General features: G+C 48.0%; 1 protein-coding gene across 4 annotated transcripts in view; it reads right to left on the reverse strand.

Moving 5' to 3' along the window:
• PIAS1 (protein inhibitor of activated STAT 1) overlaps window positions 1-12,402 on the reverse strand; it is a 52,655-nt gene that overhangs the window by 25,815 nt on the left and 14,438 nt on the right. For all 4 annotated transcript variants that reach the window (XR_010082369.1, XR_010082368.1, XM_063412493.1 and 1 more), the window contains exon 2: window positions 8,417-8,861. Coding sequence is in view for 2 of the 4 variants with exons in the window: in XM_063412493.1 (XP_063268563.1) it covers window positions 8,417-8,861 (445 nt within the window). In the remaining 2 variants the exon portion in view is untranslated. The remainder of the gene's footprint in view (window positions 1-8,416; window positions 8,862-12,402) is intronic.

Consider the following 12,402-nt stretch of genomic DNA (forward strand, 5'->3'; position numbering starts at 1 on the left):
AGATATAAATATAAGTATAAATAAATAAAACTAAATAAAACTAAATAAAACTAAATATTATTATCATTATATTAATAATATATAATGTATACATAATATCTAAATAATAAATTATAATAAATAATGTAAATATCAATATCAACATGAATATCAATATCAATACCATGTGTATAGATGTGTGTGTATATATCTTTAAAATATATGTAAATCCACACAATCAACAGATCCCCTACTTAATCAATAAAAATGATACAGAAAAGCCATTTTCTACTAATTCTGCTCTTTATTTTGGAAAACCCCTCCAGCACCGGAGTGAAAAAAAGAACCCAGCCTGAGTGGCTGCATTTTCTACAGCTCTAAAAATATTCTGTTCCACCTCACCAGTACCCAGGGCTAAAAATAGCCACACAATCTTCCTGCAGTAAAACACCTCTCGCTGGTTTGAGAAAAAGCCACTCTGAATTTCCACTCAGGCACTGAGTGGAACCTTCCATGAATTTTTGGTCTCACGGAGCTGAGGTGGGGATGCTCCACAACCACCAGGAAATCTGAATTCATCTTCCCATCATCATCATCATCACCAGCTCCTGAATACTGCAGGGAATGCACTGAAGAGAGCCTTGGACTAAAATTCACCTTGCACTCTACACAGGAATTACCTAAATGGGCCCATTCCCAAAGATTCCCAATAATTGTGTTTATTTCCACAGGTAAAACAGTTGTAAAAAGGTTGCTGGAGAGGATGAGGAGCAGAGGAAATTGTTGCTGCATGGTGTAAGAAAAACAGGAGAGGACTAATTGGGTATTCACTGACCTGATGGTGTGGATTAGCTAGGTTAAAATATTAACCAGAAATATGGAATATTTATTATTTATATATATGGGAGTTCCTGAGGAGGGGCAGCTCTGCTCTCTGTGAGCAGGGCCAGGAGGGAGCTGAGTCTGGGCCTTTGGGATGGAAATCAGGAGGTTTTTCCAGAGGGACAACTCCCAGGGAATGGGCACATTCCCAAGGCTCCAGGAATGTTTGGAAAACGCCCTCAGGGGTGCACAGGGTGGGATTTGGGGGTGTCTGTGCGGGGCCAGGGCTGGGGCTGGATAATCCCAGCTCAGGACATTCCCCAGCTCCTGGTTCTCCTCCCCACACAGGTGAGACCTCGCTCTGCTTCTCCTCTGCATCCATCTCCCTGCAACCTCCACCCAACACCGCTGCCAGCCTCATCCTGCCCCCCAGGCAGGCCAAACTCAGCTCAGAGGGAGCACAGAGAACACCTGAGCTCTGAAAACGCTGAAATTCAGAGAGGTTTTGAGTGCAGAGCAGGAAATCCCCGACACAGCAGCCCAGGCACGGCTCCCCAGCGCCCCAGCTCGGATCGCTCTGCCTGGGGCTCGCCCGGCTGGAAGGGTTCAGGAATGGTGCTGAGAGGGAATTAGGAAAAGTTTGGGAGAAGAAACTCCGTGATTTTTTAGGCATTTTGCACTCTTGACTCTTCCAAGCTCTGTTGCATTCACAGTGCTAAAGAAAGGGTTTTAATATTTAATAAATCATAGTTATGGAAAAGAAATGACAAAACAACCCCCCAAAAAACATTCCTGGGTTTGGGAGCAGTACCCAAAGCTGTGTTTGAGCTGTAGAGAAGCAAAATCCAAGTGAGTTTGTGGGAGAATAAAGGACCCACCTTGATGGGGGATGTCCTCCAGGATGCACCATGAGGCCCCGAAAGCCACCCCAAAACCTGGAGCTCCCGGGTAAACCAGTTTATTTACACATTTATTTACACACCAACACTTCTGCCTCTCAAGCACAACCTCTGAGCCCCCAGCTCTGTCATCTCCTGGAACCAGCAGCACTTTCAATCCACCACCACTGCCTGCATTTCCTGCTGCATTAAATGCAGCTGGAGGGAGCAGGACGAGCCAGATCCCTGCTGGAGCCACCCTCTCCCTGGAAAAACCTCTCAGCCTCACTGAATCCAGCCCAGGCCAGGCCAAAGCAGGGCTCTGCACCCCAAAATCCTGTACTGACAGCCCCAAGCCGTGCCCCACACAGGCTGGGGGATTCAGGAGATCTGAGCTCCAGCACCAGGAGAAATCCCAAATTCCCACCCTGGCCTCTCTGCTTCATTTCAATCGCTTCTCACCAGGGATGCTGCGCCCTCAGCCTTTGCAAACACTGCAGAACCACCTGAGAGGAAGCATCTGAGTAAAAACCCAAATCCTTCCCTCCCTCTGCCACCTCCACAGGTCCCAGCTGTGCCCACCAAGAGCCTGAGAGAAGTGACAGGGCCACGTTCTGCACCTTGGAGCAGATAAAAACTGGAGCCTGGCTCTGGCCAGCTGCTGCATTTATCCCTTCAAATCATTTCTAGACTCTGTTCAGCTCCCAGTTAATCCTCAGGAGGAACAGGCAGAGCCACCCTGGGGGTGGGAAAGAAAGGGAGTAAAGAGATGTGAAGGAGCTTATTTGAAATCGTGCCTAAATATATACATGAAAATAGCCTGGAAATACTCCAAGGGCTACAATTAATCCATAAATATTATGGATTTTAGAACTCTTTCTGATATGTTGTATAAACAGAATACAGAAGAGATCAGCTGGAAATTATGTGCAATTGGACAGACATTTATGTTTGATGACTCTTTAGATCAGCCAGGGGTAGAACATTTCTGGAGGAAGATGAGGGGACACCTCCACGGCCAAACCCTTCACTCTCCCACCTCTGTGGATGGATCCCAGCTCTCCTCCCCTGATCCATCATTTTTCCAGAGGGAAGGAACATCACAGGACCCTCCCCACTCAAATTCAGCCCCCTGATTCCCTCAGACACCTGAATTGTGTGCCACAACTCAAATGCTGCTTTCAGGCTTGGAGATTTGAACTTTTATCCCTAAAAGCACCGACTCAGCCACGTCAAAGGAGCAGCACCAAGCCGGCCCTGCCACATCCCTGCACGGATCCTGGCTCTGGAGAAGCTTTCCCTCAACAAGAAAAGGATTTTCCTCAGGCACAGGATGGGATTGTTGGGCCAGGGAGATGGATTTTGTCCCTTGTTTGTCCTAACTCAGGATATTTTATATCCTCTCTGATTCTGTGGAAGCCCAGTGGCTTCCCAGCTCCATTCCAGCCATGTCTGGAAACATCCATGTCCTGTCAGGACCTGGAATCTGGCATGTCCCTGTCCTGACAGGACCTGGAATCTTTGTCAGGGTCTGGAATTTTGGTACATCCCTGTCCTGTCAGGACCTGGAATCTCGTACATCCCTGCCCTGTCAGGACCTGGAATCTCGTACATCCCTGCCCTGTCAGGACCTGGAATCTCGTACATCCCTGCCCCTTTAGGACCTGGAATCTCGTACATCCCTGCCCTGTCAGGACCTGGAATCTCGTACATCCCTGCCCTGTCAGGACCTGGAATCTCGTACATCCCTGCCCTGTCAGGACCTGGAATCTCGTACATCCCTGCCCTGTCAGGACCTGGAATCTCGTACATCCCTGCCCTGTCAGGACCTGGAATCTCGTATATCCCTGTCCCTTTAGGACTGGAATCTCGGTGACCTCAGCTCTACCATGAGCAGATTGAGCAATCAGCTGGACAAAACCTCAATAAATCCTTTTCTTCAGGAGTTACCTCTCCAAAGAAACACTCCTGACTGTAAAAGCTCAACCCCAAAAAAAGAACCCCAAGGGTGCTGGAAGTGCAGCTCAGCCCCAGCACGGGGCGAAGATTTCACCCCATTCTTGCACAATGAAAGCTGCAGGGCCGGAAATCAGAGAACTCAGAGCTGAACTGAGAATTTAGTGTTTTGTTGAACTTCCTCCCACAAAGTACATTTCAGAAAAATAATAAACACAGAAGACAGTAAAAGCGTGACTTTCATATAAACCATAATAGCAATTGCACGGAGCACGAGATCAGCGCGCTGATAGAGAAAAAGGAGAAATTCCTGCCAAACAAAACTTTCCTGGTTTCCAAGGCAGCTTTCTTGTGCACTGAATTGTTTAATTGTTTAATGGCTGTACCTTGAACTGCAGGCACCCTCAAGATTTCAGGCAGCTCAGCTGCAAGATCTGGCTCCACTCTGGGGCAGCAGGATCGCTCACAGCCAAAGGAAAATTCACGGGAAGTGCAAGGCAGGAGCACAAATGCTGCTTGGGAAGCATGGACTCAACCCTGAGGGGGAAATTCTGCTAGTGGAGAACAGAAATTACGGAATTAAACACAGACCTCCATGCAGAGTGCCTCAGTGGAGGCTCTGAAGGAGCTGGAACTCTGCTGGCTCGGAGGGATAATGACTGATCTGTGTCTCCTCCTTCCAGGAGGCTGCAGGTAAAAATTCTCCTTTCTCTGGCTCTCATCCAGCTTTCAGTGCTGTGTTGGTATCACTGAGAGCTGAAGCACAGCAAATAAACTGCAGCAGGATGATCCCTGTGCCATTTGGATTGATTCTAACAGGAGGAGAGCTCACAGCCTCTGTAATCCTTTCAGCTGGAAAAAAAACCCCAAAAAGCTCCATTTCCCTTACAGGTAAGGAAAGACCCCTAAGCCAGCTGAAATGTTTTTTGGAACAACTACACAGCTCAAGCAATTAGGAATGACATTTGCTGTAACAAGAGGCGTTTTTAAGATGTTGTTTAACTAGCTCTTGTCCCTTCCATAATAATCTGGGTAAATTCTGGGCCTTGCTGCTCACAGTAAACACATTTCACCACACAAAAGAGATCTTATCTGTGTGTTACGAGTTACTTTTAGAAAATGTGCTTAAGAAACAACCAATTAGCAACGTCTGTGCTCTGGGGGCTGGAAATGGGGGAATTAAGCGAGAGCTGCAGCTTCACTTGACAAACAAGCTCAATTCTCCTCTTTAGATCCTGTCAGAAAAACAACAGAGAAGCACGGGAATAAGGCGACTTGCACACATTCCATCAAAGCCAGAGAGGATTTTTCATCCAAAAATAAAAAAAGCCTTATTAAAAAAAGAAAAAAAGCTATTAAATCACTTGAAATGGTGGTGAAGCAGGGGCAGAGAGCTCCGTGCACACATTTCCAGAACAAGGAGCTTTCCTGGCTGGCTGGGACACAAACCCATCCCGATGCTCGCTGCACTTGGCAATGAGGGTGACTAATAAAATGTGGATCAAATTCAGCAGCTCCACTGCCAATGAACAAATGGCTCTTTGTGTGCCACCACCAGTGTCCGAGCAGGGCCTGGACGTGGCACCGGGGCTGATCAAAGCCTGGGCTCCCGGATCCTGGGGGGCTTTTCCAGGATCCTGGCGGGCTTTTCCAGGATCCTCGGGGGCTTTTCCAGGATCCTCGGGGGCTTTTCCAGGATCCTCGGGGGCTTTTCCAGCCTCAGGGATTCCGGGGTTTGGCCAGCCGTGCTCAGGAGCTGCTGAGAAGGGCAGGGATGGAGAAATCCCTGCATTCCACGAATCCAGCCCAGCACATCCCTCTGCATCCCAGGCTGGGGCTGCAGGCAAGTGTGAGAATTTCTATTTCCTCCTTTTGTTCCTGACGTTACAAATAAGAGGGAGCAGATTTCATTTTCTTATCTGTTCCTCACATGAGTTGTGTTCTACCCACCCACACAAAATATTTGGGTACAGAACGCCTGCTCAAGTGCCCCTACTGGGCAACTCCCTGCCCCGAGGCTTCCTCAAATTATTGCTTCTCCAATCACCCACCGCTTCTCAGAGGGACACAGAATTGTGGCAAACCTTCCCAGCGGTGCCACCAGGACTTGGGGACAAGCAGGGGCAACCCCAGCACCTCAAGGAGGTGCTTTGGCCAGTCCGATGTCATTTCAGGAGGAGCTGGAATTTGAATTGCACCAATTCCCTCTCTCACACCTATTTTCTTTCTCCTCCAGTAGGTTCCGTTCCAAGCAGGCAGAGAATTGTTCCAAACCCCACATCAGGTCATCAGTTCATCCTTGTGGGGGAGGGAAACAGAGTCGATTCAAAAGTTCTTTATCCCTACCCCATGAGTAATCTGATGGGAAAAAGCAAGCAGGAGATGCTGAAACGCTGGCTAAATTCCAGGTTCTGAGTGTCTGCCAGTGGAAAACAAACCAGGGAACCCACACACGGGACACTTGAGGAAACCCACACTGCTGGCAGCAGCAGAAGGGTGCCCGGACCATCTGGGCAAATATTCTACAAATCACTTCAGATTCTGTACTCAAAGGACCAGTGAGAGCATAAATGGAGAAAGTGAATCCGAGCCTGAGGAGGGCGGGGAGGGGCCGGGCTGGAATTCCCAGAGGAGCTGTGGCTGTCCCGGATCCCTGGGAGTGCCCAGGGCCAGGCTGGAGCACCCTGGGACAGGGGGAGGTCTGGGGATGGGCTTTAAGGTCATTTCCAAGGCAAACCATCCCAGAATTTTATGATATTCATGGATACTAAAGCTTGCTTTTCCCCCAAACACTCAACTAAATAACAGGATTTTAACAGGATTGCTTCAGACAAACAGAATTCCCAGAAAAAGCCCCAAAAATTCCTGAAGTTAACAGAAAGGACAAGGATTGCTTCCAAAGCTATCTGCTTGGAATTTCACTTCCATTTTCTTACCCTGACACTGCTCAAAGGGGAAGAATATCCCATTGTCCACCAGTTCCAGGGGCACTACTGAGAGCTGGCAGGGGCTGAAGGACGATCCCTGCCCTTGGGGCTGGCCTGGCAGACACAGAGCTGGCAGCAAGACTCCAACAGGGATGAGCTCTAAGGCCCTCTGCAACCCAAACCATCCCAGAATTTTATGATATTCATGATACTGAAGCTCTTCCCCCAGACACTCAACTAAATAATAGGATTTTTACAGGATTGCTTCAGACAAACAGAATTCCCAGAAAAAGTCCCCAAAATTCCTGAAGTTAACAGAAAGGACAAGGAATCACTTCTAAAGCTATCTGCTTGGAATTTCACTTCCATTTTCTTACCCTGACACTGCTCAAAGAAGAATATCCCATTGTGCACCAATTCCAGGGGCACTCCTGAGGCCTGGCAGGGATCCCTGGGGCAGACACAGAGCTGGCAGCAAAGGGCTCTCCCCACAGCCAGCAATAAAGAAATGCACACCACCATTCCTGCACTGGAATGTCTTGTGGAAATTACAGCCTTATTTTGAAGGATTTCTAATGGAAAAGTGATGAGACACATACTGAGCACCTAATTAGCTGACACCACCAGCATTGCCTGGAATGGTTATTAATCAATTAGGGTTTAGATTAAAGCTAAATAGGTACAGTGCACCTCTGCAAAGAATATCTGAACCAGAAGATTCAATTACCAAAATCTCTCGGCTTTTCCCTCAATTACAGCAGACAAATAAACCAAAATAAAAGATGCAAACAACTGTGCCAAGTCCTTCAAAAATGCACAGACAACCTCAGCACTCACACATCAGGTGGAAAAAAACCACCTGAAACAGAAGAACAAATGAGCAAAATCTCTCTGCTTTTCCCTCAATTACAGCAGCTAAAGCAAAAAAAATGTAAACAACTGTGCCAGATCCTTTAGAAATGCACAGACAAGCTCAGCACTCACACATCAGGCCTCCCACACCCCTCAGACTGGCACTGGAAAGTACCTGCTCAGCTTTGTTTACAGGGATTTCTTCTGCACAGGGCTTTCTCTTCTCACTCACCCACCCTTCTCCCCAGATCTCCTCTCACAAATCTGCTCCTCCTACCAGCAGGGAATCTTCCCTGGGGTTTCAAGCCAGCAGGAGGTTCCAGCACACAGAAACCACCAGCACTGGTGCATTTAGGTAACAGTGAAAAGCATTAAAAGTTAACCGAGCTGTGAGTGCTCCGTGGAGCCCAAAAATCCCACATGATCTAAAGCTCTGGGAGCAGCAGGCTCCTCTCAGCAGCTCCACAGTGATTTATACCTGCAGACAAAAATCAGCTGCAAGAAGAGCAGCCACAAGTGCAAGAGAACCACAAGTTCCCTGTTCAGATGTTCAGACTGTAATGGATCCAGCAAATTCCCAGCCTGGCACTCCTTCCCAGCACAGACGAGAACATTGTAGATTCCTGATGGATTTGGGGGTAGTTTTGTTTAGTTTGGGGTTTTTTTTTAATAATGAAACCACGTGGTTTTTAAGAACTACTGAAAGCAGACTGGGTTGGGTGTTTTTTTCTTTTTTTTCCTAAGATTCAGTTTGTTTCTTGTCAAAGCCCCCCCTTAAAAACAACGGATGTTTAAACCATATTTAGAGGCTCAGCTAAAGCAACTAATGAGAGCGTTAGGTAAGATGTCTCTCCATGTAGAACAATCTGTTCCCAAAGTTCCCAAAAATAGCAATTCTCTAAACACTGCTGTGATGCAACATTTAACCACTCGCTGCACCGGCAGCTGAATTTGGCCATCGCCCCCTGAACACAACCAAGATTCACCAGGAGCTCTCCTTACCGAGGCTGGTGGGTTTGATCAGCTCGTCCAACAGGTCGTAAAAAGGGAGTTTCTGCAGCTTGATGTCGGGGTGCACGGGGTGCAGGGCCGAGGTGAGGTGGGGCAGTTCCAGTTCGTGTTTGGGTCCCAGGAGCGACACGGGGAGCAGGGGGGACGTGGCGGGGTGGCCGTCGTAGCCCAGCTGTGGAATGGTGGATGGCGACAGCGTGGCCGGCATGGAGCTCGAGTGCACGCTGGGGATGGACAGGTCTGCCGGGGTCATGATTTTCTGGGGGAACCTCCTCCTATAGAGTTCTTTGATTTTCATCTGCACGGCGGGGCTGCAGCCGGCCTTGAGCAGGTGCAGGGCTTTGGTCAGCAGTTCGTGTTTGCGGCCGTGCTTGTTCCTGCCCGCGTAGCCCAGCAGCACCTGCAGCTCCGACACTCGAAGGCTCATAACCATTTGCTTCAAAGAAACAAAACAAAGAATTAACAGGGGACTTCCAGCATCCTCACCCGCGCTAGAAAAGGCCTGGAGCCCGTTAAGCATGAAGGTTTTAAAGGCTCTGCGCCACTGCTCTGCCCCCTTTTACCGTGCTCACGTATTTATTACAACGCTCAGTATTTCTTTTCAAGTCTGCAACCAGAGATCTTTAAAGGCATTTCCATTCTGTGGGCAAAAACCTGAGAAAAGGACTCAGTGCAAAATAATTCTAATTATTTTTAATCACTTGATAGAATCTCTGATGCTAAGAGTTTTTCTTGCTCTAGCTGGATGTAAAAGCAGTTGTACATTGACAATATCCAAGCTGTGCCAATCCTCAGCTTCCAAGTGCCTCCCTCAGCTTGTGCCGTGCAGCAGGATGATCCACACAGGTTCAAAGAAAAGATCAATGACATTAAAAGGAGAGTGGATATAATCCCATTCGTGTGCAACCCCTTGTCACCATTCCTGGCTAAAGGAAATTATTTCCCATTCCATCTCTGCGCTTCTCCCACCAGAGCTGCGCATCCTGTTCTGGATGGGGAGCTGGGCCTTGCCTCCCATTAATTAGCATCTTCATTAACACAGCCATTTAGTGCCTCCCAATATGATCCCATGAATCAGACTGGTACAACTTGTCACCTGCTTCACTTCTCCAGGAACTGAGAAAAACCCTTCCCAAACCAGTGAAACCAGTAATCACCAGTGCGCATCACTGGGCAGGCAGGAGCCAGAAAATCAACTTCAGCGCCTGGGTCTGTGCAAAAATGGATTTCAGAGCCTGACAGGGGCCTGTTCATCACCAGAAGGCCTGAGACACCAGCTGGAGTGATGAAAGCCCTGCAGAATTCTGGATTCCCAAGGAATCATAAAGAAATCCAGTGCCTGAAACCCACTGATGTGACAGCTTTGCCTGCACCTTCTGCATGGAAGCATCAAACACCCTGAATATTCTGTAGCCAACCCCCGAAGATGAGATTCCAACAATACTTGGGGGATACATTTGGGGGCAAAGCAGCTAATTCAGCACACGAGGAGGGTTCTGCAACCTCCCAGCCACTGAAGGGTGAAAACCCAAACCAGAATCTGCATTTGGAATCTCTGAATTTGACTATAAACACTCCCACCCTCTCTGGTCCTTCAAAGTGAGCAAAGTATTGAGTCTCAAGCACTGCTCTGATTTTTTCCACATTAATTCTCAACCCTAAGTGCCAAGATTAGAAAGGTGCTACCCCTGGCTTTAACAAAACCAGCCCCAAACTCCCATCATCTCCTCCAAGCTCCAGCACCTGCAAGAGCTCTTCACTGCCCAGGAGTCCACGGGAGGTTTTTCCCTGCTCTGAAACTGCTCCTGGTATTTAAAGGCCCTAAATGAGATGATTCATGTCTTTAATGAGGTTTGCAGCAGCCACACTGAAGGCAAATTTGCCACAAGGTTTCTTCTCTGCTGAACCACAGCTCGGGAACCTGGCTGCAAATCCTCACTGCAGCCTTCCACAAACCCTTTGGATAGAACTGGAGTTGGTTTTTTTTTTTCCCTGAATACCCCAAGAAACTTCTTCACACTTAACTCTGAGACTGTCACAAAGCCACTAATGAAAACAGACGAGGTACTTGGTAAGAAATGAAGATGTCTTAAAAGAATAAGGCATTTCAGTTCCAATCTGAAGTGTTGACAGCTGAAAGGAAAGTGAAACAAATAGATTTGAAACATGGAAAAACACTATTTATAATGCTTTACAAACACTTCTTCAACAGAATGAGTAGTTACAGCTGAAGGGTTTAATGCCATCGCCATTAAAAGTCACTTCCTGAACAGCCAGAACCTCTCAGAGCTTCACTCTGCTCTTGCTTTGTAATGAACTCACGGGCTCAGCTTGCAGAGAGCACAGGAGGATTAAGAAATAACTGAGGGAAGGGAGAAGCTCCTGCTCCACGCTGGATGATTTCCATTTTGAAGGTAAAGACGAGCTGGAAGGAGCACACAGAGAGCAGGGTCCGTGCTGGAGCCAGGCTCAGAGACCAAAACAAACAAAATCCCCACGTCTCCCCCACCCCGGCGCATTCCTCGCACAGGAGGACAAGAACAATTCTGTTTGCAGTGTTCAGGGCACCGACACATCCAGCCTTAAAAACAGCAATAAAGCCTTGTGGGTTTATTACACCTCCATCATTTATAGATAAAGCTTTTATCCACAGCAAAGAGAGGCAGTGCCTGACACCATCCCCACCTCGCACAGGGCTTTGCCAGGGGATCGTGTCCCTGGGAAAAGGCTCCTACAACATCAACAGGAAAATTCCTGTCCCCTCCTCCAAGCCAGCTGTGTTTGAGAGGACCCAACCCAGCTCCAGCACAGAAATCCAAGCCCTCTCCACGCTCTGATCCATGGTACCCTGACCCTGGAACAGGCAGGGTAACACAGCAGGGAAACAACCCGAGACCGCCTCAATTTCTCCCGTTTTCTCTGTCACGTCTCACCTCAGCACAATTCCAACCCCTCGCTGGCTCAGCCGCAGCAGCAAGGCCGGAGGGCAAGGACACAAAGTGTTTTGCTTCAGGAAATGTTGCTTTTCTTTCCTGTTGCCTGCAGCAGTTGAGCAGAGAGATCCCTGCCTGGTACAAACCCCACCATGACGAGCCCGGGCCCAACAACAGCAAAAATCTGCCCCCGCCTCTGGCTGCCGAGCAGAACTGCCAAAATGTCCGGATTTCTCCATCCTAACAGGAAATCTCTATCCTAACACCAAATCCCCAAATTCTGTAAATTTTAGGAAGGTCAGTGATGCTGTTGCATACCTGGACATGAATAAATTCCCAAATTCAGGGAGTTTTAGGAAGTGATGCTGTTTCATACCTAAACACTAAAAAAATTCCCAAATTCACTGTTTCAGGCAGCTCAGTGATGCTGTTTCATACCTAAACACCAAAAAATTCCCAAATTCAGGGAGTTTTAGGCAGCTCAGTGATGCTGTTTCATACCTAAATACCAAAAATTCCCAAATTCACTGTTTTAGGCAGCTCAGTGATGCTGTTTCATACCTGAACCCCAATAAATGACATTTCAGCCTGTAAATTCCAGCCAAAGCTCTCATCTAATGCCACCCCAGTGATGTCACCGAGCTCTTTGAGATGTCTGTCACTGCCTGGATTCCAAAAGCCCACGGTGACAAAAGTACCAAAACTCAGTGACAAGTGACACGACACTGGAAAAGCAAACACAGAGGCAGCTCCAGCCCCCTGAGCTGCTGCTGGGAAAAGGCAGAATTCGGAATTTTTCACATAATCCCCACGTTTTAAAGGCTGTCCTGTGGTATTTTGCTGTGCTCTGGGAGATGGGAAATACCTAAACCTGGCACATTAGTGCCCTTCTAGACATCCCAGCCCTTCTCCTATGGATTTTTTCCTCTGGAAGGGAGATCCAGCCAAACTGGGGGACCACACACCCCAAATTCAGAGTTTGACCTCTGAATCCCATGGGGTTTTTGTGAGATCCAGCCAAACTGGGTGACCACAGTCCCCAAA

The sequence above is a fragment of the Prinia subflava genome, chromosome 15 (assembly GCF_021018805.1).
Source record: "Prinia subflava isolate CZ2003 ecotype Zambia chromosome 15, Cam_Psub_1.2, whole genome shotgun sequence".
In the NCBI taxonomy this organism is placed as follows: Eukaryota; Metazoa; Chordata; class Aves; order Passeriformes; family Cisticolidae; genus Prinia; species Prinia subflava.